Source organism: Toxotes jaculatrix, chromosome 17, assembly GCF_017976425.1.
Source record: "Toxotes jaculatrix isolate fToxJac2 chromosome 17, fToxJac2.pri, whole genome shotgun sequence".
In the NCBI taxonomy this organism is placed as follows: domain Eukaryota; kingdom Metazoa; phylum Chordata; class Actinopteri; family Toxotidae; genus Toxotes; species Toxotes jaculatrix.
In genome coordinates, this window is record NC_054410.1 from 7,955,791 (window position 1) to 7,979,672 (window position 23,882).

Consider the following 23,882-nt stretch of genomic DNA (forward strand, 5'->3'; position numbering starts at 1 on the left):
ACCATTGTGCTGACATTTGCCAAAAGCAGTTGTGCACCAGTACAAGTTTGAAAGAATGCAAAGACGTGCAGTGGCACCACCAATGCATTCCAGCCTACATAGTTTCTTTTAAAAAAGATCACAACTTCTCCTTACCACATCCTGCTGAGATAGAGCGTAAAGAAATGAAAAATAAAGTCCACCAGCTTTAAAAACAAGAGCTAACAAACAGTTTCCTCCTTCTTCCTCATTTTAAAGTCACTTCCTTTGTGTAAGACACTGGTATCTCAGTGCCGTAACACGTCATTACGCTCCTAAATATAACCAGATGTGGTCTTGCCCGCAGTCGACAGCACGGCTGTACACTAGCATAAGAAGTAGCAGCAAGATATTTCCTGTCTGGACCTGGGGCCTGTTAAAGCAGGCTTACTGAGTTACCTGGATGACTTCACAAAGAAAAACGGAAATGCTTTCAAACCTGGAACATGGCCTCATCCTGGGTCTTCTGACCAGCCAAAAGACCCAATTGTTAAAATAGCATTTTAGATAATTAAATCACAACTTAGATTTAGTTTTTCTTTTCTTTTTACCTTTAATAAAAGACCTATCAATTAATGTGGAGGTGACAGCACTTCCATGTTTGGACTTGTGATTCTGCATTTTGACTTGTATTTTTTGAAGCTGAAAACAATGCAGTGTGCTTTGTACAGTAGTGACACTCACCAGCACTTCCTTTTGAGCCTCTTCTTGACTGCTTTCCTTTTCATTGAGCTGAACTGTCAGGTCTTGGATAAGGGCTCTCATTGAAGTCACTTCCTGCCTAAGCCTTTCAGTTTCCTCCTGGAGTTCCCCCTCCCTCCTCCTCAGTGCCTCACCTTGAGCAGAAAGCTCCTCCTTCACAGTCTCAAGTGTTTTAATCTTTGCCCTTTCCCCAGAAACCAGTTCCTCCATGTCTACCACCTCGGCTCTAATCTCCTGGACTTGTCTCTCAAGAGTGAGACTGGTTTCTCTGAGGATCTCCATTTCTATTTTCATCTCATGCTCCTGCCTTTTTAGAGTCTCAATCTCTCTCTCCCTCTCCTGCTCTTTCTTTTGGAGTTCAGTAACCAGGGCATTAAGGTGGACTTTCTCCTCGTGGACGGAGCTTGCCTCTTCAGCCTGATATTTCCAACTGTCCCTCTCTTCCTCAGAAAGTTTCCTCCTGGCCCTCTCCTCTTCTGCCTTGGCTTTCAGCTCCTCCAGCTCAGCTTCCTTAAGGGTGATGAGACCTTGGAGCTCATCTGCCTTTTCTTTCTCAGCTTTCAGCCTCTTTCCAAACTCCTCCCCATGACCTCTGTACTCTTCCTCCTGGGTGAGCAGTAATCGCTCCAGTCCCTCTTTCTCTGCCACCGCGGCCTCCAGCTGAATCTGTAGGGCCTTGAGACGAGATCGAAGTGAACGAGAGGAGGCCGAATGAGACAGACTAAGCTCTTGCTTCAGGCTGCTCGGCCCTCCCCTCCTCTCCTGCTCCTGGACGGCGTAATGGTGAGGCTCAGGGCTGGGAGCGGGCGAGGGATTGATGCTGTCACCATCCTGAGAGTCGCTAACTTCGTGTAGGTTGGGGCCCAGTGTGGCGAGTTCTGCCTGAAGCGTGCTGATGACCTCATGAAGGCGCTCTTCTTCTTCCTCTTTGTCCTGACGCACTCTCGTGATTTCAGACTGAAGATGTTCCACCTGTGAGCGCAGATCTTCCAGCTCAACCTCTAAAGCCTTTTAGCCAAAGAGATTTAAATAAAAAAAAAAAACAATTACATTTTCATCAGTGCCTCATCAACTATGTGTATACCCACACAGTCTGCATGTATCATGTGTGTTCTTACACTGACCTTGTTGTCCCTGGCGTTCTCCAGCTCTTGTTCAAGCCGTTGGATCTCATTGTTGAGGTGGTCGATCTCCTGATTTTTCTCCTGGAGTAGTGCTGAGGGGAGGGTCTCTTCCTCTGCTTCCTCCACCTCAGTGTGTTGCTCTTTCTCCTCCTTGAATATGGTGAGGGCCGATACAGTCTCCTGCAAGCACAGTTATACAGGCTGGTTTCATTTGTAATCTAACAAAATAAAATTGATAATAGGGGGCTATCCAAGATTAAATGATGCAAAATCCTTGTGTGAAGACAAAGTAGCTCCTACCTTCAGTCCAGCAATCTGCTCTTGGAGCTCGTTAACATGAGTTGCATTCTGATTAGTCATTAGTTCCAGCTGTAGTGTGAGATGTTTTAGTTCAACTTCTTTGATGCCCAGGTCTCTCTGCACATTCTCTAGTTGGCTGAGCAGGACCTCGACCTGAAAGACATCACAGTATTGAAAAAATAAAAAAATATATATACATATTAAATGTTTGATAATTAGTTGGTTAAAAAAATATTGAGCTTTCAGAGATCTCTGGTCCTAGTAGTGGTTTTAAAAGATGGATCTGGATACCCATACACATTTGTACCAAAAGGTGGCACTGCAGCTAAACGTGTGTGTCAAAAACCATCACTTCACAGCTAAAATCAGCTTGTCCACATTACTCCAGCTTTACATTAAATCTTACAGACCTCTTGCTCTTTGCTCTGTATATTCTGCTGAGCAGTATCCAGGGCATCCCTAAGCTCCTGGGTGGGGTCACGTGTGTTGTCATGGTAACAGTGTCTCGTCTCATCGAGTTTGGACTGAAGGGCGGAGATCTGAAGCCTGTTAGACAGCTGCTGCTGCTCCAGTGCCTGCTTATCCTGACAGAAGGAATACAGGATGAGTAAATTCTTGCGAAAAAAAAAAGTGAAGACGCACACTTACATTGTCACTACATGTAAACTCATCTTACTTGTATGAGCTCCTGTTCTCTCAGCTTTGCTCTGTGAAGCTCTTGTTCAAGTTGACTGTTAGATCTATTACTCTCTGCACTGTTAAGCAGCGCTTGCTCGAGCTCTCTAATTCTCCCGGCTAGCTTGTCTATCTCCTCGTTTCGTTCTGCAAGATCGCGCTGGGCTTGCTGATTGGCTGCGAGCAAGGAGGCGTGGTCCTCCGTCTTGTCTCTGATGATAGTTTGTAGACTTTCCACCTGTCAAGACATACATGGGACAACTTTTTGGATAAAAGGTTCCCAAACTTTTAAGTAGGAAAGAAAAACATTTGCGAATGGAAATCTACGTGATTTGTAGCTAAACAAGCCATTCCGGATCCGCAGCCTCTGGTACCGAACACTGAAATGAAGCCATTCCAGAAAGCAGTGACATGGAAGTGAAAGACAAACGAGGTCCAAAACAGAAGCAAATGAATATTAGCAAACGGACAGTGAAATTGAAATGAAGAACGCATGGCAAGCACATGAAGCACTAAAATGAATCTATGGATGATTGCACTGAAACAATGATGTACAATACGCACCATGCACAAGAGTCAGAGAAGCTAAGAGAAGTAGGCTACAGTTAGATTTCATACCTGCAGAACCAAGTCCTCAAACTAGAGCAATCCGTTCAGCACAGGGATAAACACATAGTAAAAGTCAGGCTCATTAGAGAACAAACAATACATTCATCACACCAGCCTCACACGTCAAAAACAAACACAACGCAAACGCTAAACACCAAGTATCTTTCAATATCAAGAAACGGAAATATTTTTGTATGATATTGTCATGTTAAAGAAGTCATTATCCTGCTTTATGTTGTATATGTTAAACACCAATCTCAAGGTGACACAGCACTATTTGTGACCTCCATACATTCCTCCGCGACTCGATCACACAGCATTCCCTGTGCAATACAGATCTGCCGACTGCCTGAAAGGATAAACGTCTTGATTCTGGCAAAACCAATGTTTAAATCCAGTATCTCCATAGTCTATGCCAGCCACAGCTGCAAAGTGCACTGTCGCCCTAGCATAACTCCAGCAAAGAGGAAGAGGAAAGCAGAGCAACAAAGTAGGGAAATGGATTTGAACATTGGTTTTGACCCTGGCAAAAAGTTTATCATTCTGTGCAGTTCTGTCAGATTACTAGTTTAGCAAAGGGAAAACTATGTGACTGAATCACAGTGTTAAAGCATGCAGGATAATGAGGTCACAAAATGGAGCTCAGTGACGGTAAAATTGTAATGTGGTTGGTCGACTGAAGAAGTCCACCATTAAGATGTACAGTGTACAGCAGTGTACAAGTTAATGGGCCTCACCCTGTGTCCTTTGTTATCCACACTAGTTGTCTGTTTGAGTTGGGCCTCCAGCCTTCTGATCTCCTGTTGGAACTCGTCTCTCTCATGTTCACGCTCTACAGCTTGCTCCTGTATGCATACAGATTAATCATGTGAAAATCTATGAAAACATAGTGGACAGTGTCCACTACATTGAGCAATAACAGGAGAAACTGTCTCCGGCATTCTCAAGTAACGCTAGGAACAATGTGAAGTGAGTATGCAGTGTCTATGACAACTCCAAAAATGAAAGGTGAAAACTCACCTCTATAAACTGCCGGTCATGTTTCAGCTGTTTCTCAAGTGCTTGGACACGCTGGTTGAGGTCTTCGGTGTGAGTCTTGTTGTGCAGTTCTGTCTCCAGGCCTTTTGTTTCCTGCTCTTCCAGCTCTCTCTCCAGGGCCCTGAGACGCTGAGACAGAGAGCTGTGGTCTTTCTCTGCCTGCCGCTGCAAGTCCAGCCTGTCCTGGGTCAAACGCTCTGTCTCTGCTAGTAGAGCTTGAAAAATAAGAGAGGAAGGTTAGAGCAACTATTCCAATGTAAATACATGTATGCAGGGGAATTTTTAAAGCAGGCAAGACATAAGAGATGAGTTAAATAAATCAACTATTAAACATACTGTGCCTTTCCTCTTGAAAAGGCAGTGAATGCATTTTCCTTAACAGCTCTGATCTAAAATGTTGTTTAAGAGGTAAAAAAACAACAAATAACACAGCACTCCAAGAGCCTTTGCTACAAACTACTGGTGATAGCAGAGTTACAAACAGCAACCTCACACAGCACTGCAAATATATTGCATATTCATCCCCCACCCACTCATCACACACATACTCCACTCTGACCCACAAACCTGCGTCAGGATCTAAATTGAGCCAATGGCCTACGGAGAGAAGACACATCTGAGCACAGACATTACATAAGTGTATGGTCAAGCTCACCGAAGAGGTCGTACAGACACAGATGATTTCATGAGTTTGCGCTTCCTCCACTCACCTTGCTCCCTCTCCCCCAGACCAGCGGAAAGATGCTCCTTCTGACGCAAGAGAATTGTGTGCTCCTCACTGAGCTCCTGATGCTTCAGTCTGAGGCTGTCCAGCTCTTCAGTGAGGCTCTGCATCTGGTGCAGCTTCACCTTCAGGTCCTCCAACTCCTCAACAAGTCTCTCCTCTTGCGCCTCTTTCTGCTGCAGAGCTTCCTCTAGGACCACTTTTTCTGCCACATAGCCCTCTAGGAGCCCTAAACATATGGAGAAAAACCAAAGAAGTTATGTACAATACTCTTCAAATTCTTGTGCTTAGCATTAAAAAACTGAATTATGTTAAAACTTCAGAGTAAATGGTGAAATTGGAGTACAGGCAGAGGAGAAAGGCATGTTAGCAGTCAGTGGATTAACTACTGTAACTTGGCAGCGTAAGACGAGTCAAATGAAGCAAAGCCAATGAGGATACAGTGCTCACCCTCTGACTTGTGGAGCTCCAGCTGGAGCTGACTCTTCAGCTTCGCCTCCTGATCAAGCTGTGCCAATAAGAGCTCGTGCTGCTTAAGGAGCTGGGCGGAGTCTTCTCTGCCCTGAGAGAACTTTTCCTCCAGAGAAAGATGGACACCATGGGTCTCTTCCAGCTGGAGAAACAGTGAGAAACCCACAATTATTAACATTTTCATAAAACAGGGAAAAAAGATACTTAAACAAAGGTTTTTGGTGTGCACTGTTGAGAAACTGGAAGCTATCAGTCTAAAAATCCTTCACCTGTGTGTTGGCCTGGTTGAGCAGCTCCAATAATGTGTCTACTGTGTGTCGCAGCCTGTTGCAGGCATTCAGAGCTGCTTCTTCACCTCCAGGATTGATCTGAGTATCTGAAACCAGCAGACTCTCGCAGAGCAGCTGAGTCAGCTCCAGGTCCTCTGCTGACAAGTCTGCAACTGAAATACCTGCGGAAAAGAAGCCAAAATTAATTTTTGAATTGATAAAAATATCGGCCCCTTGATCTCTGAGAAACTGAATCTAACTATTTAGCTCATATCTGTACTTCCAACAAAACCCTGTGAACTAACCTGTGTGAAAAGAGCCATGGTTCATGTGAGATCAAAGTTTGACAAGACCTCTAACATCAGAATGAATCACACGTTAACCGACCTGACTCTTGTGCATCTTTGATCCCTGAGCTCCTCTGATGAGTTGCCTGCTGAGATGTTTTGGTTCTGGCACTAATCTTTTGGCCAATGAGCTCTTCTGTTGCAACGGTGCTGCGAACCATCTCAATAAGCACCTTACTCAGCTTTTCATTGGCCTTGTGCAGTTTACATCTGGAAGAACAAAAATGACACATCAGGCAAACATGACCATGTTGTGCGATTAGATCTTTGCTCCATTTTATATACTGGCAAGTGTTTCAAATATTCCAGGTAAGTCACCAGATAAAATTAACCAGTATGAACTGAAAGCTTGTGTTTTTCCCCCCAGAGACACATCTCAAAGTGTAAAACTCATCTAGCTACAACTGGTATACATACAAAACAATCCACACAACATACAACAAAACACGCAAAGAACATCATGTACCTTTCCTCTTTGGCAGTCTGCAAGTCATCAGTGAGCATTTTTAGAAGGTTGCCTCCTTCCTGACTTTCCCGTTCCCTTCGTTGGAGGAGGGTGTCCAGTGTCTCCATCTCTGCACGCTTCCCCTCTAACTCTCCCTGCAGACAGCCAACCTCTGCTCGCAGCTGGAAAGATGAAGGCACATACAGCTTGTTAATTCTACCAACACTAACCTATGACTTGTTAAAAAAAAAAGTGCGTAAAAAATAAATTAAAAAAAAAGCACAATGTGTGCAACTGAATCCCAGAAAGGAAAAAAGTAACAGACTGAAAAAACACATGGCAAAAGGATCAAAAGACAACCTCAAGATTCTTAGTAACAACAGAAATAACAAAACCACATGGTCAACAACATCGCAGCAGAGCCAAGGGCATGACAAAAGCAGAAGGTATGTTCTGCAAGAAACCACTGGGAGTCAAAACCAGATGTTAACAGTCAGTCAGAGAAATCCATTTTATCCAGAGATGACAATCCAAAACCATCAAGTACCACTAAACCAAACTATCAGGAATCCTTGGCAGATTACTTTGCTTAAGCTCCAAGTTAGTGCAGGAGTGAGAAAAGCCAACTTCTGGATGAACGGCTGCACTTCCTCTCTGCCGAGTTTTCTTCCAGAGCTGTGCTAATTTTTCTTACCTTTCCTTACTCACGCACTCCATTCTCTCCTCGTTTCACCATGTCTTCCCTCTCTTTTTCCCTCTCCCTCCCATCAAACACCTCTCATGCAGCCACCTGCCTCAACAAAACAATGGTGTTGCCATGACAACAGCACCCTCCCAAACTCCCTTAAGCTTCTCTTTGCTAACCTCAAGGGGTGTGTGTGTGTGTGTGTGTTAATATCTCACTATAAAAAGCCAAGCGGGGCAGGTGCCATGGAAACAAATATATACAGACATTAGGCACATTTATGCTAATTAGAACAACATATATTATGGATTTACTGAATTAGTATATGTAGAAGAAGGGCATGGGACTGGAGAAATTAGACATTCATGAAGTGAGTCAAAAAAAAAATTTAAAAATAAGCATAGGCTTTGGAGAATATAGAGATACCTTGGTAGTAACCAAGGCGACAAAGTAAATGATTGACAAAAACGTTCCATTATGCTTCAAATCTCCACAACAACAAACTACAACAAATTAATGCAAATTTCCTCCAAAAGCTTCAAAGCTCCACAACAAACCAAACCAGCCAGGCTTTGCTCCAACGGCTTTCAACAAGACAAATAAAAAGTGACAAAAGCAAACAAATGTGCATATATTAATGAGCAGACCAGCCCAAATTAATGTCTTCAAATGTCTTGTTTTGTTTGACCAGCAGTCCAAAATCCAAAGATATTAAGTTTACTATCCAAAAGCCACTAATCTCCACTCTGAGAAACTAGAATTAAGGAATTTATGCTTGAAAAATGTCCGCTAATCGTTTCAGCTCTACTGTCCGCTTAAACGACAAGAGCATGAACGCACAACACACAAACATACTCACACCAGATTAAAATGGTGAGTCATTGATATGATGTCTTTAACAATATGTTATCTAACCTGATGGGAACAGTAAAAATCTAGCCTATGAATGCCATATTTGAGAACCAATATTGTTCTCTCACTCTTAATTCCCAGATCTTCTGTTTTCTACTAATGTTCACTATTTTCTCATTTTTTCTCAGGCCTGTCTTGTCTTGCCTCTAGCAAAACGACACTTATATTAAGAGCATAACAATACAAAATCTGTGAAAACACAAGACTGGGCAATGATTTTACATTATGCAAGTGTGTATCCAGTACCTGGGCCACCACAGCATCAAGCTGCTGCAGCTGGGCGGTAAGTTGGCTCATTTTGCTTGTGTAGCTCTGCTCCTTCTTCTCCTGTTCACATGTGAAGCTTCGCCTCAGGTCTTTAAGTTCCGCCTCCTTCTGCTCTTCAAACTCCGTCTTCAAAGAAAGCAGTGATGTGGGCTCATGAATTAAAAGGTGCAGATTTTAAAAAGTTGCATTACGCTGTAGGTTTATTATGTCTTCCAGCTCCAAAGGATTTCTGGCCATGTCTCACTGGCTTATAGCTGACTACTGGCTTCACATTTCAGATGGTCAAATACTAAATGTCAGAAAAAAAAGTACCTTCAGCCTTAAAACCATCTGCATCAGAGGATAAAAAGCTTAGATCCATCCCTTTTAGCCACTGTTCAGATGGCAGCAACACAAACACATGCGTGACCCAGCAGCACACAAATTCAGAGAACGGAGAGAGAGAGAGAGACCGACAAGAACGCTTCCACATTCAGTATATGATGGTGAACTGAATAAAGCTCCAGTGGGACAGAGTCCAAGAGAAAGGACTATCCCTAGTAGTGAACTGGTACAGCTGGAGCTTAGAGGGGGCACTGCCACAACATAAACACTGCAGATCTCAATAATCCAGAGATATTACATAATGATGTTGCAAACTAGAACTCAGAGTCAATTACATATACAAGTTAAAATAAAATGAATTTGGAAAAATTGTGATGTTTTTCCACAAGAACTGATTATATGCTGCCTAAAAGGCGTTTCATTTCAAAGATCGTAACACCACAAAACTGTCCATACTCTCATCTTTTTCCCATCTCTCCCAAGGATCAACTCTTTACCTTGAGTTGATTAATCCTATCCTCTGATTGGACTTTGAGGAGCTCCGCCTCTTCTAGGAAGTGCTGACGTTGCCTTGACGACTCCTCTTCAAGCTCCCTGCGACATGCTTCCAATTCCCGTGCAGAGATACCCCTCAGTTCCTACAGCAGAACACGTTACGTTTAATACCAGAATACACTGCTGCTCAAATGCTCACATTCAAAGTGCTTCTCAGAAAGAAATCCATATAAATACTCTGTGTCTCTACACACAAATACACCATTATAAAGGATGAACAATGACTCTGTGTAATCCCTGCTCTAATGGGCTGTAAGAGCAACAGAGACAAGAACTGTAGTGACAACCATTAAAAACAACCGGCTGGGTAGAGGTTGGGATGTTCACTCACTCTGTAAGACACACACACACATGCAGCGATAGAGAAAGAGAGGCCATGTGATGCTCTATCATGCATCACACATACCTGTAGCTGGAGTTGGTGCTGTTTGACGAGTTGCTCTTTCTCAGCACTGTAGGTTTGTGAGAGCTCCTGGAGAGCAGTGCTGTGCTGCTGCTCAAGCTCTAAAACCTGAGATATACAGGAAAAAACTCTTGCTGTAAATTAAAACAACATAAATCTGGGAAAGCAGGACAAAAATTTCAGTAGACTCTCAAGGATTTTTAGGGGGGGCATCAATATTTTAGTTAACGTTAGCAAGTAGATTTCAAACTACTATGTTGTGCAATTATATACACCCACATTATAAGCACATTATAACCAGTGTCCTCAAGAGAAAACACTTTGGGCTTTTTAAGAGATTAGGAAACCAAAGTAATGTAGGGATGACTGGTTAAGTACCTGCTTCTTAAGAGTCTCCAGGGCTTTGCAGTGTTCAGTATCTAAGGCCTCTTTTTGAACAGCCAGCTCAGTCTGTAAGAACAAATAATCAAAAAATCAAAAATCAAAAAAATTGATTAACTGGATTCCAGAAATTAACCACTCATTTTCATTTCTCACCTTGTGAACGTGGCTGATCTCTGCTGCCATGGCACTAAACTTCTCCATGTGCACCTGAGCCAGTTCTTTCCTCAGTTCGTCCTTAATGGACATCTGTTCTGCGGCATGGCGCTCCATTATCTGCCTGTGCTCTGACCTCTGGCAATTCAGATCTTGACGGTGCTTCTCTTCAAGCTGCACCATTTCATCACGCAGTGTCTGAGGTTAAAGATACAATAGCATTGTAAGTACTTCAATGCTTTTCAAACTCAGAAAGACAGTCTGGGGTTTACACAGGGTTCTCCAAGTTAAATTTAAGACTTGTTTAAACATGTTTAATACCATTTAGTACAGTTTAATAGATTTTTCTCAATCATACTGGTATGTAAAGTAAGTATGATAGAACCCCATTAGGGACGATATGGCCTTGTGTTATTCATTACTTATAAACAGAGATATTAATTCTTAAGAAGATATGTAAAACTTTCACAAATAAAAGACTTCTTCTGCGTCTTCTTACTTGCACTTCCTTCAGGTATGTGGCCTCCAAAGTATCCATATTACCCAGCATCCTCTTTTCCAATTCATCCCTGTCTTCCTGGTGTTTGCGAGTTAACTCAGCTTCTAAAGCCTCCAGCTGAGCCTGATTGGTCTCCTGAAACACGGCCTCCAAACTGTCTAGGTCTGCCTTTCGTTTGGAATTGAGGGCTGCTTCCAAGGCAACAATCTCAGCGTTGTGTTTGGATTTAAGGTCAACGGCCATAGCTGAAAGCTGATCCCTGTGACTGGCACTGAGTGAATCTAGCTGTGCTTTGTGTTTGGCATTGAGCGTGTCCATTTCTTGGGAGTGTTTGTTCAGTAGTGTTGCTCTTTGATGTTCCAGCTCAGTTTGATGGTTCTTCTTTAGCTCTGCCAGAGATATTTCATATTCCTGGACCAAACGCTGCTCCAACACTGCTTTTTCCTCTTGGAACCTGAACACACAGACAAAAACAGTACCCGTGATCATTACAAACAAAAGATTTCCAAGAGTCAACAAACTTTAAAAGTGACTGTCCATTCTTGTTATTATTTCCTATCCTGCTGAATTAATTAGTCACTCAAAAGAAAATGAATCTAGAATAATTTCATCAGTTAATCAGTTTGTGGAATTTTCACTACTTAGCCTTAAATTTCATGTAATAGAGAAGAATTTATTTTAGGTAAATACATTAAATCAATAATGCAACTAATCAGTAGCTGCAGCCCTAATTAGCCATCCATAGGTCTGTTCTATTGTGTTGGGCGGGGTGACTCTGGGTTGCAGGGACAAACCCTTAACAAATCCCTTGACCTCCAGCTGCAATCAAGACTTTAGGATCCTAATCTCAGACAGATCTCACCTCTTTTGATCTTGACGTAGCTGTTCTTCACTCTGTTCCTTGAGGAGAGAAGTAAGCTCCTTGATTTCTGTTTCCATGCAGCTCTTTGCCCTTTGCAGCTCAATGTTATACTGGGCCTCCAGTCTCTGCCTCACTATCAGGACCTGTGGACCTAAAAACAAATGCAACATGTTATAAACTAATCGAGAGCCACTAATTTACTCAATTTTCAAAACTGGAAGCTATAATTCACTGACATTCTACTGACAACCCATGCGATTCTTTCAAACATAGTCTTACTCTCATCGTTGTCCAGCGCAGCATGTAGAGACTTTAACTTCTCCTTCTCCTCATTAAGTGCTTTTTCAAGGCCCGTCCTCTCCTTCTCAGTCTCCCTAAGATCTGACTTAAGGACAGATATCTCAGCTTCATGTTTCTCTTGGAGCTCTTCTCTCAGCCTCTTCATCTTATCCTGCACATGTTCCCTCTCTTGTTTCAGGGCTTCCTCAAGACAAATGAGCTCCCCAGCAAACTCCTGTTTCAACTGTAGGAGCTGGAGAGAACATATTGGGTAGCATGGTTTGGGATTCCTATATTGTATTATTAAATGTGTTTCTGTATAACAATCAGTATATTCCACTCCATATCTTTAGTGAGTAGGATACCTTTGCAATATGCATTACATGTGTGTACCTTTTGTGTGTTCTTCTGTATTTCTGCTTCATGCTGTTCATTCAAGGCAGCCAGTCTGTTCTCCAGGGTGTGGATGATGGTCATCCTTGTCTGCAGCTCCTCAGCGTGACACCACAGCCTCTGTTCGACCTCCACCTAATTAAAATCCCCAAAACTTTTACTAACTGTAACCCTAAACTCAGTGTGTGATTTGCTGTATAGTTTATCTGTCTTTTCTCACCTCAACCCGCTTTGCAGCATCCAAACGGACTCTGGTAAGCTCTACGACAAAGATATTAAAAAGGTTTTTTTTCCAACTTTAGCATTACCTCACATCATAACTGCAAATGTTTTTATTCCATACTAGTGTATGTGTGAAGTACCTTGTAAGTGACTGTCAGAAAGTTTGGCTTTGAGTTGCTCTAGCTCCAGGGAATGACGAGTCTTCATCTCCTGTAGCTCTTCATAGTAACGGTCTGTGAGATTTGAGCGCACCTAACACATTCAATAATACGTGAGAGAGTAAGGATGCTGTGTTCCAAGAACAGAAGACCGAGGTATTAAATACTGAAGGACTGAGTTTACGTCTGACCTGCTGCACCTCTTCCTCAAAGGAAAGAGACAAGGAGGATCGCAGGTTGGCAAGCTCCACTGAGTGTTTCTCCTCCAGCTGAAGGCCCAAACTGTCAAGCAATTCCTGGATGAGACAAAAAGTAATACCTTAAAATACAGTGCAATGACAATCATACAAGTAATGCTGCTAAAATATGCACTGTGAAAAATGAGCTGGAGGCATGTTCAAAATTTTGCTAAACAACTTGGACACTTCAAATTGCTCTACACAAAGATGTTTATCTGGCAAAAGAAGATTGTTAATTGTTAAAGCATATTAACTGTTGATAAAACATCTTGTGTTAATACTTTGCTCAGGTATGTGAGCACCCCTACCTTGTGTTTCTCAAGTGTGAGACTGGTATCAGGAAGAACATCTTTCTCCTCTTCAGCTTCATCTTGAGAAATGGAACTGACACAGACCAAAGGCACCAATGTTATTCAATGAACTTTATGTTATATTGCAATTAAGGTATACGGGTTGGATAGAGACATATTGGCATACCTATCATTTGTGGTTTTAAGAACAGATTCCTCTAAAGCTCCTTCTACCAGCCTTAACTGGAGCAGAACAATTTCCTCTCTGTAGCTCTCTTCTGTTGCTCGCAACCGCTGCTCAAAATACCTAAAGGAGGATGATGGTAAAGCATGTGTAATTTGACTGGGGTCAGTGAAAGGAAACAAAATAGGAAAACTGACAGATAACTGACAATCTTGTAAACTGTAACCGATACATGGCATGCTATACAAACCATGTCTGTGAGTTTGAATATCATTTCAAAGCTTAGGCTAAAGACCTCAGTAACAATGAATGCATCAATACTGTGAGTGCTCACATACCTCCTCAGGCTTTCCAGCTCAGCCTCATTCTGCTCTTTGATTTCTCGTTTTTGTTCATTAAACTCTGTCTTCAGGCGTTCGATGTCATCAACACGAGATGAGCGGGCGAGCAGCTGCTCCTTTAGCTCTGTGAGACAATAAGGTAGACAAAGGCAGAACAAAAGAACACAGTAAATGGTCACACATGAATGTAACTGATGTCTGAGAGTAAAGTTATTCGAGCTTCCCCTTCCTCTATGAATCATGTCAAATCAAACAGCCATTTTTAATAAAGCAACGTGTCTTCTACACTTTGCACTCAGGACGTTTTGATATGTTAAAGGTGAGTCTTGAAGTAACTACAGTACATGACAATAAAGTGTTACTGAGCAGATGTCAGGCCGGTTCATCAATCTCACCTCCCAACTCTTGACGACTCGTCCTCATGCTCTCCAGTTGGGTCCACAGCTGACCTACTTCCTGTTCTGAGCTCTCTTTCAACAAAGTCTTTTCCTCCTGGAGTCGTAAAACCTGTTTTACAGAGGAAATGTAATAAAAAATACATTCAAATATAAATGATAATACTTTAAGGGTCTGTGAATTGAAATGAGAAATAAATGACATTTGACTAAATGTTCATGTGTTCCAGTGAACTTACCTGCTGCTGTAGTTGCTTCTCTCTCTCCTCTAGGTGTAGTGCTTGCTGCTCTTTCTCCTGCAGCAGTGCCTTATGACTAGAAACCAATTCCTCCAGGGAACCTGATCAGCATTCACAACACAGGAAGCATGAGCACTAACAATTTTTGTAAATTAGATCACAAAATACATAGCATGCAAAACTTAAGCAGAGTAAAATTTAGAAATTATTTCTCCTCTATTAGCACTATTATTAAAATTATAAGTTTAGAGGATTCCACAGCCTTAGGATGCGACCCACTTGCAGCAGCATCTCTGTCAACCCAGGCTTGTTTCAGCTCCTCCTCTAGTTTTTGGTTTTCCTCCTTACTGGAGGTCTGGAGTTCCTTCAGCCTGGCCAGTGACTCCTGTAGCTCTGACTGGGTCTGTGACAGATCTGCCTGAGCTTCAGATAAAGCTTTGTTGGTCTGGGCGAGGGAGGCCTGGGCACTGACAAGTTCTGTCCGAGTGGCAGCGAAGCTGTTCTGGTTCTCTGAGAGAGATGTCTGGAGGTTTGACTGGGCGCTCGCAGCCTCTTTCTCCCACTGCAACCTTAGAGCCTAAAAAAGAAAAAAAAAAAAAACAGCATGATAATCTCAAATATTTAATTCAAAGGAAATAAAAGCCTGATAAAATATGAAAAAAGGTTTAAATTTTTAAACTTCTTCAATTCTATTAAAGTCTATTAAAACACAGAATAATGGTGATCAAATGCAATATTGGTATGAGGATTTTTTATAAAGTTTGACCTGTATTTCTTTGGCCTGCTTTTCCTCCATGGAGGCTCTCTCCTGAGTAACACGAGTCTCCCACTGCTGCTTCAACTCATCTGAACACACACACACACACACACACACACACACACACACACACACACACACACACACACACACACACACACACACACACACACACACACACACACACAATGAATTCACCCACGTCAAAGGATTTGAAGGTTATATCTGCCATTGTGCTCTCCTTTTTACACAACGAGCCTCTAAAGAATAAGGGTGACTCATCCACATCCATAATGGTGCACAAGTTGAGTGCACCTAAAGGCAAAAATGAAAAATAACACTGACTGAAATGTACTCTAGTCTGGACTCACCCATGTCTTGTTGGTGGAGCTCATGCAATCTCTCCACCTGCTCCTGGTTCTGCTGTCTGAGCTGGTCCAGTTCTAACTGATGCCTGGCCTGCAGGTATGCACTCTCCTGACTGAATGTCTCCCTCAGGGAGTCCTGGGCCTTGGTGAGAGCAGACTCCTGCTCCTGCTGCAGGTTTACCTTTGAGCACTCCAGCTGGGACACGTGGATGTTGGTCAGGCTCAGACGCAAGGCTTCAAGCTCAAGGGTCTTTTGGGCCTAAAGGAAATAAAAGCATAAGGTATGATTTGCATTAGCTTTTCCTGAGTCTGATAGTCACTGCATGTGCGGGGGAAAGAGAGGGCTTTGTGTTACATTTAAATTTTAAGAATTTAGCTGACACTATTTCCTCCATGGCAATTTATGTGCAGAGTAGAATAAGATTAAATTTCAAAATCTGCAATGTCAAAAACCAGTATTAATGAATACTAAGACCACAAAACTTCACTGACTATGAAATGGTTACGTAAGGGAGGAAAAGAAATCTGAGGAGACAGATACAAGTCTTACTGTGCAGCATGCTGTGGCTTAAGTTGTTACACTGTGAAGGTGTGCGCCTATGGTATACCTGTAACTGCTGCAGTTCAGCCTGGTGGGCAGCCTCCATGCTCTCCCTCAGCTCCAGGGACAGCTCTGTCTGCAGTTGACTAAGCTCCTCACTGTGTCTGACAGTCAGCTCTGACAGCACCCTCTCATGCTCACGTTCAGTCACCTGGGGGGAGACAGAAGGAGGGACACAAGAAGCTGAAAATTACAAAAAATGGCACAAGTCTGCAAAAAGACAAAAAAGAATGAGGATTTCACTTTCTTTAAGACACACTACACTGAAATCTCACATCTCTCACCTGTTTGATTAAGCTGATCTGTCTCTTCTGTTCTTCCTCCATTCTGGCTTGTTGCTTAAGCAGTTCTGTCTCCAGGTGAGTGTTCAATTCAACAATCTATGCATATAAACATTTCAAGGAAAGACTAGGTTATACCCGTTTTTTATTTTAACAATAGAAATGTTGAAAAATACTCGAACTGAATCTGGACCCATTACAGGTTTATATGTGTTTCAGCAACATTAATGAAATATTTATATTTAATGTTAGAAATGAACACCATCATAGACCTGGAAACTTGATGGTCTTTGAAGTTAGCGCAGCTTGTAAACCCCACCTCTTGTTGATGTTTCTCCATCAGGTCTTTTATCTCCTGTTGGTGAGATGTCTTGAGCCTCTCTCTAACCTCCTCCACAGCCAGGACCTGCTTCTCCAGGAGAGCCTTAACCTCCTCTTCCCTCTCCCTCTTCTGCTCCTCCATGAGTTGCTTCACATCAAGGAGGTTCTTCTCCTTCTCCTGCCTCTCTTCCTCCCATTTCTCCTTCTCTTCAGCCAGCTATAACAATTATTTTGGACATCACGTTAATCTTTGGCCAGTAGTATTTCAAACAGATTGGTTTGCATGAAACTGAGGAAAATAAACCAGCGGCACATCATGTTTCTCACCTCAACATCCCTGGCTTTTAGCAGGCTCTCAAACTGTTCAAGTTCCTCTTCTAGGACTTGCTCCATTTTTTTAATCTGCTCATCCATCTCCTCTTCTTTTCTCTTGTGCTCCTCCCTCTCCTGCACTGCCTGAGCCTGGGCCTCCTCCAGGTTGGCCAGGTTTTGTTGCAGACAGCCGATCTGAGACTGCAGTTCATTCTTCTCTTTCTCAGCCCTGTCCAGACTGTTGTGACTCTTCTCCAGCTCTTTCTGCAGTCTCTCAACCTCGGTTTGGACATTCAGAACCTGTGCACGCGTTGTTTCAAGCTCCCTTAATGTTTCATCCAGCTCCACAGTCCTTTGACTTAACAAGGCAGCTTCAAGCTTTGTTTTTGTCTCCTCTAGCTCTGACATGAGATGGTCACAGTGGGCCTTGATAAAGAAAGAGAGAAAGAAAGAAAGGGAAATTCTTTCAGCTTTCTGTACATCACATTCATTTTTCTTAACGCTGCCTCCTGCCTCTTTTAGCACAAACACATTACTGCTGTTGCCTAATACTATTTCCATCCATCCAAATCGAGTTGGGCTAAAAAAAGAAAAAACGTGTGCAGAGACTAACATGTTTTCATTTTTATTAAGCTCTGAAAACAAACCCAGTTATTATGTTGGTATACCTGCAGTGTTTGCAGCTGGTTGTCATCTCTGAGCTCTGGGCTCTGTTTGCCAGAGTCTGTACTCTGCTTTACCTCCTGCAGAGACGATACCAGCAGCTCCTGCAGTTTTTGATGAGACAGGAGTGCAGCCTCCTTCTCCTGCTCCCCTACCAGTTTATCTCTCTCCTCAGATGAAAAGGTATCAGGGACAAGCAGGAGAGTTTCAGCAGCGTCCTTTCCCTTCAACATTACTGCATTGTCTTTTTCTCTTTCTTCCATTAAGGCACTGAGTTTGTTCTTCAGGTTGTCTTGTTCATGGGTTTTCAAGTTCATTTCCTCCTCAACGAGTCTCCTCTTCTCCTTTTCCTCTTCAAGTTCCCAGAGAGCCTGTCTGAGCTCCTCTGTTACTTGAGCCCACCTGAACACACAATAGTTTTAAAATGTTACGCTGATTCAAATCGGAGAATATTTCTGAGTAACCAGCCAGAATCACTTTCACTTTGTATGGAACAAAATATAATTGTAAATAAGTATATAAACGTAAGCCCATTATTTAAATTATTTGACCTCAAAATTTAACTTGGCACAGGCATAAGTAAGTTGAGCACAGGGAACTAATACATCTATAATACAAAAAAATGGAAAAAAAAAACAGATCCAGAATTCATTAACTAAATAGCCCCATGTCCTAATTAAATTCCTTACCTGCTCCTGGCCTCCTCCAGCTCTTCAGCACTCTTGAAAACTTCGTCCCTTAACACATTCAGGTCCCTTTCCTTGACAGCCAGCTCATCACGGAGCTCCCCACACTGCTGATTCAGCAGTTCTTTCTCCAGGTCTGTCTCCTCAAACTGCTGCTGCTCAGACAGATTACTCATCTCCAGATCTCCAGAAGTGGAGTTGTGAGGCCACTGAGACTGAGACTGAGGACTGGAATTATCAGCCACAGGGTCATAGAACTGGGGGGTAGAGATGTTGTGGAGGTTGTTGTTTTCTTGGAGGAGACGGCTTGAAATTGACAACAGGGGCTCATCTCCCAACACTTCACTGTTCAGCTCAAAACTATGAAGAGAGGCACAGAGAAACATTAGGGGATTTAACTGGTAGAGAAAACAAACAGAAGTGATGAAACCTACTGAAACAGATCCCCCGAAAAACATAAGGACAAATTACAATAAAAGTGCTCCAACCTGTGGTCTGCAGAGATGTCCAGTTGACTGCAGTGTTCAAAGCTTTCACTGACTAACGAAGACTGAGCGTGTGCAAAGGGAGCTGAAGACAAGTATCGGTCCATCATAATGTCCCCATGTACTGACACATTCATACTGTCCTGATCAGGTCCACTTTCCCGATTGGCCTCATCTATACTAAGACTTTCATCGCAGCTGAACCCAGCTTTTGCTTGGTTCTGACGATTCTTAGAAGCTTTGAGTCCTATAACCTCTTCCTCTCTAAACTTCAGTTCTTTCTCCCTCTCCTCCAATAGCTGCCTCACTCTCTCCACCTCCTCCCAGTGCTCCTCTTTGAGCCTCTGGATCTCTTCTTCCTGCCTCTGTCTTTCCTCCTCAAGGCTCTGAAGACGCAGGGCAGAGGTGACCACCTCTTCACTAAACTTCCTCTCTGCTGCTGCTTCTTCTTCCTCCCGAAGCCTTTTCCTCAGCTCCAGCACTTCTCTATTTAGTTTCTCCTTCTCCTCTTTGTACTGCTGCATCTCAAGGCACTGGGACTGGACTTGGCTCAACTGGGTCTGGAGGTCTTGCAGCTGTGCCTCCCTTTCTTTTCGCTCCTCTTCCCTGCCTTTCTTCTCCATCTCCAGTAAAGAAAGCACATGATGGTGTTTCTCCATTTCCTCCGCTAGTTCAGCGCATATACGTTGGCTCTTCTCTCTTTCGACTTCCAGCTCAGCCCTAAGTTTGTGCAGAACAGTGTCGGTCTCAGTGTCACTGTCAGTGCTGAAGCCTTCAACACTTGGTCCTCTACTTTCTGATCCCTCTGATGGTGCCTCCTTATGGTTGAGGTCCGTATCTTGGGAACAGTGGCCATGCTGAGGCTGCTGTCGATGAGTGTTAAGGACGTCAGCCACTGACTGACTTTTGATGCGCAGAAAGTCTGCGCCAGTCTGTATAAAAGACAATTCACAGAATATTCACTTTAAGTTGTTGTGCATATGAACAGCAAAGTGCATATATTTACGCACCAATGATCCTGATGTCCTGCCACAGATTTGGCTTTGAATGGCACTTACCTGTTGGAGCTGCCTCTGTAGTGCCTGAATCTGTCCAGCAAGCGACTGTGCCTCCAGTTGTACCTGGTCTCTGCTGGCCAAGGCCTCCTGCAGGTTCAAGCTGAGTCTGGCAATAATTTCATTACGCTTCTCCACAGCCTGCTGTAACAGCTGCAAGTATGAAGGTATGGATCAATTTTACATGCATATACACATACACACAATCATACATACATATACTTTCCTAAGACAAAGGGCAGACACCCTATTTGACCTCATTCCTCTACATATAGACCTTCATATTACAAATGAACTATGATGCATTTTTAGATCAGTGCAGTCAAGCAGCCATCCAGAACGGAAGACAGTTCCATTACCCACGGGCTGGTGATGACACAGACACAGAAATCCACAAACTTTAGTCATACACACAGCAATACCATAACAAGACTGCCATTGTCTTGGTGGGTAAACAAAGCATGACAACAAATCAATCTGCATGACCAAACACATCTAACACTGGTTTATAAGATCAATTTAAGGACCCAGTTTCCACTGTGTGAATTTAGAGCCTAGGACTTTAATGATAATTATGCATTCATGACATTAAACACATCTGCCCATTTGCTAGTCAGATTTCTTTATCATACCTAAGATCACTTGCAATTCTGAAATGACACTAAAAGGAACTACTTAGATGGCATACAAATAATTGTGCCTCACAGAAAACAGTGTTTTAGTCAGATGTTTTAACATGCACTATGAAAAATGTGATTATTTCCAAAAAAATGCAAGAATCTGATATCCTATGTAAACATTAAATCACTGTCTGTGCATACCTTGAGCTGGTCTTTGCCTGTAAGTGTGAGTAGCTCCTCATCTTTCAACTCTTCCACAGGGGATGGGCTTTGCTCAAGGGCAGGTGGTTGATCCTTCTGTCGTTGGTTCTGTTGAACCTCTGATTTATCTGGGTTCTGGTGATCCTAAAGGATTAAATCATTTCAGAATTAAGTGTAATTTTAACTACTTTGTCTGATACTAATGTAAAAAAAAAAAAAAGTCATGGCAATCCATGTGCTACAAATATGTACGTACAGCTGATACTATGGGTGAACTTTCCCTTTAAAAAGGCAGTAAATAGTGCCACAGTTAATCCTGGCCAGGTTGCTATGACAACATGCCCTACAGGCAACGTGATGGTTAGTGACCCATTTCTCTAATGTATGTTTATCGAGCGGGGGGCACAGACCACTTGTTAAAGCATACAGTGAGCAAACAAAATTAGATAAATTGTGGAAGTCAGGAAGTGTGACCCGTAAATAAACCTGAGTGAAGCCATGCGTTCAAGAAATTCTGTGATGAAAATTTTTAACAGTCTATGGATGAAACGAACCAATAATTTGATTATATAATTAATAACTGTATTTAATTAAAACAATAGTCTTACATTGCACACCAATCAGACCTCTTCAGTCTCCTGCACAAACTCCATAACTGACATATCACTGATAAGCTCTATGCAAAGACTGATGTACCTCATGGTTGGGCTTGCTGTTCAGCTCCGAGTCACCAGCTGATGGACGGGCTGGTTTTATGTGGTGGTCTTTCGTTGAGCTGTCATTCTGCGAGACAGCCTGGCCCTTCCTCTTCTGCGTCTTTTTCGCCGCCCCCGCACCGTCGCCTTTCGCCCGCTTCTGTCTGAAGCTAGCAAGCTGCGCAAGAAGGACAGCGAGAGGTAGACGGACACATAGGTCAGGACCACTGAGCACCACCACACTACCAGCATGGTGAAGCTCAGGGGTCAAAGGTGAGAGAGAACTAGAGTCCAGATTTATATCTTCATTTAAAAAAATAAAAAGTTAGGTTGTTCCAAAAATCAAAACATAATTCTGTTATCATTATGCAAAGTATAAATAAATGTGTATCCTGCTGAGAAATGAAAAAAAGATTGGAAGCCCTTATTTTGATGAGTCAGAGTTGTGCAGCAAAAAAGACAGTGCCCAATGAAGCAAAAAGAAATCCCAAACTCACACCCAAAATAGACTACACCATAACCTGACAAGTTCAAAATGAGGTGATGAAGCTAAATATTCTCAGATCTCCAGATAGCAATTTCAAGCCCATGAGAAATACAGATTTTAGTGACACACATTTGACAACCTCTCAGCAGACCAGAAACAGAGCAAGGTTAAAACAAATAAAAATTTAAAAAACTGTGCACATCCATCTCAGTCACTTCTCATTTTTCAGATTACAGAAAAGTCAAGATCAGAGAGAAGCAGGAGGTTTTTCAAGCAACACAAAGTCTTCTCTGAAGTGACGAAAGGACAAAAATATCAAGAATCGAGACCTGAGAAGTTCATTCACAGTGAAAAACTCCATCCTCTAACAAGCCATGATATTTATCTTGAAATCCAGAGGGACCGATTTGGTGCAAATCCACCTCAGGCCGTTTCTCTTTGCAGCACACGCCTCCTCTTTTTATCGCTGTCTCTCTCTCTCTCAGCCTGTCTCCCTCTTCTTTAAGCAGATTAAATCAGATTACAGCAGATCACACTGTGACAGAGACCCTCTTGAAGCCCTCCATCAATAACTGACAATCACTCAGCGACTCCCTTTCTTGCTGGTGCTCAGATATGTCAATTCTTCCTCATCAAGTCAGCTGCTCTATTGTCCAGTTGTAGATCTTCCAGTATGTAGGCAACAGAACATTTGACCCAACCCTTGATCCTTAAAGTCACTGCCACAGCCAACGTACAGAGCAGAGGGATCCACAAACTCTGGATAGTGGATGGCATGTGTCTAGACTAGGGAAAGAGGGTGGAGACTGGGAGATGTACTCACATGGAGAGGAGGAGACAGAGCTCTGTGTGTGGTGAAGAGCATCAGAGTGTGCAAGCTCAATTCAATTTCAGATTACATGTCCTCAGGAGAGCTACTTGTTGCTTTGTGTGATGAGTCACATACATGTGCATGACAAGACTGTGTGTGTATGTGTACCAGTGTTTATTCTGATGCATATTACAGGGCTGGTCATAAAATCACATTTGCACAGTGTACTTCCATTTAGCACCATGCAATGCATCCACCACCAAACCATCTTCCTCATTTGACTCCTGAAACCAAGTTAAAAAATGTTTTTATTTTTTTTAAAAAAATTTCCCTCAGCTCCAGCACAATTAAATCTCTTCCCACCTAACATCATTCATCTGCTTTCTTGCCCATTATTACCTCAAACCGCACCCTATGTGTCCTTCCATCACCCTGTTCACCGCCTCAACATAAATCACATCTTTAGAAAGACACATCAGCCAGGCGAGCTGTGTTTAGCCCAAGGCCGCTTCTGCACTACTGAGAGTCAGACTAACCAGCTTGCTGGAGCTTACTGTGGCCAAATCAGATGTTACTGGATTGAACATTGTTATTGTGTTCTCAACAATGTCAGCACCAAGACACATGCTGCTGTGTCTAAATGGAGCAGATTTTTTTGCTTACATTTGTGCTTGACTGTATGCAAGTTTTATACATATGCCATGCTTTCAATGTGGCAAAGAAATCAGAGCTTTTTGATGCATCAAATACAGTATAAGCAAGTGACAGCACTGTATTACCATAGCAACACCATTCATGCAAGATACAAGCACAACATATCTAACCTTAGCAAATCTCATGGGCTCACTGCACCACCCGATGGCCTGTAACCAGCATGACAGTGTATGCAAGGTGTGCAGCTCTAACAGACTTTAAAACTGTGAAGGTAATGCTGATTTACTTTCAGATTTACAGAATTGAAAATCTATATTGTGATTTATTCTTTAAAGAGCAGAGGGCTTACATCTCAGATGTTGACAGCAATTATATCATA

At 42.6% G+C, this 23,882-nt stretch overlaps 1 protein-coding gene across 5 annotated transcripts in view; it reads right to left on the bottom strand.

Moving 5' to 3' along the window:
• pcnt (pericentrin) overlaps positions 1-23,882 on the bottom strand; it is a 34,187-nt gene that overhangs the window by 9,013 nt on the left and 1,292 nt on the right. For 3 of the 5 annotated variants that reach the window (XM_041060275.1, XM_041060276.1, XM_041060273.1), the window contains 43 exons: positions 21,553-21,729; positions 20,857-21,000; positions 20,039-20,188; positions 18,984-19,912; positions 18,499-18,855; positions 17,815-18,211; positions 17,162-17,572; positions 16,833-17,051; positions 16,517-16,612; positions 16,240-16,383; positions 15,635-15,890; positions 15,273-15,352; positions 14,786-15,083; positions 14,507-14,607; positions 14,268-14,379; positions 13,870-13,996; positions 13,535-13,654; positions 13,366-13,441; positions 13,010-13,114; positions 12,801-12,912; positions 12,659-12,699; positions 12,439-12,573; positions 12,046-12,298; positions 11,767-11,917; positions 10,905-11,358; positions 10,406-10,603; positions 10,247-10,318; positions 9,872-9,976; positions 9,408-9,548; positions 8,566-8,712; positions 6,744-6,904; positions 6,318-6,487; positions 5,931-6,112; positions 5,641-5,803; positions 5,177-5,419; positions 4,449-4,681; positions 4,166-4,273; positions 3,438-3,458; positions 2,821-3,057; positions 2,555-2,728; positions 2,145-2,297; positions 1,845-2,024; positions 703-1,728 (listed from right to left, as the gene is read on the bottom strand). In XM_041060275.1, the coding sequence (XP_040916209.1) occupies positions 703-1,728; positions 1,845-2,024; positions 2,145-2,297; positions 2,555-2,728; positions 2,821-3,057; positions 3,438-3,458; positions 4,166-4,273; positions 4,449-4,681; positions 5,177-5,419; positions 5,641-5,803; positions 5,931-6,112; positions 6,318-6,487; positions 6,744-6,904; positions 8,566-8,712; positions 9,408-9,548; positions 9,872-9,976; positions 10,247-10,318; positions 10,406-10,603; positions 10,905-11,358; positions 11,767-11,917; positions 12,046-12,298; positions 12,439-12,573; positions 12,659-12,699; positions 12,801-12,912; positions 13,010-13,114; positions 13,366-13,441; positions 13,535-13,654; positions 13,870-13,996; positions 14,268-14,379; positions 14,507-14,607; positions 14,786-15,083; positions 15,273-15,352; positions 15,635-15,890; positions 16,240-16,383; positions 16,517-16,612; positions 16,833-17,051; positions 17,162-17,572; positions 17,815-18,211; positions 18,499-18,855; positions 18,984-19,912; positions 20,039-20,188; positions 20,857-21,000; positions 21,553-21,729 (9,159 nt within the window). The remainder of the gene's footprint in view (positions 1-702; positions 1,729-1,844; positions 2,025-2,144; positions 2,298-2,554; positions 2,729-2,820; positions 3,058-3,437; positions 3,459-4,165; positions 4,274-4,448; positions 4,682-5,176; positions 5,420-5,640; positions 5,804-5,930; positions 6,113-6,317; positions 6,488-6,743; positions 6,905-8,565; positions 8,713-9,407; positions 9,549-9,871; positions 9,977-10,246; positions 10,319-10,405; positions 10,604-10,904; positions 11,359-11,766; positions 11,918-12,045; positions 12,299-12,438; positions 12,574-12,658; positions 12,700-12,800; positions 12,913-13,009; positions 13,115-13,365; positions 13,442-13,534; positions 13,655-13,869; positions 13,997-14,267; positions 14,380-14,506; positions 14,608-14,785; positions 15,084-15,272; positions 15,353-15,634; positions 15,891-16,239; positions 16,384-16,516; positions 16,613-16,832; positions 17,052-17,161; positions 17,573-17,814; positions 18,212-18,498; positions 18,856-18,983; positions 19,913-20,038; positions 20,189-20,856; positions 21,001-21,552; positions 21,730-23,882) is intronic. The other 2 variants (XM_041060277.1, XM_041060274.1) reach the window with 1 other exon arrangement.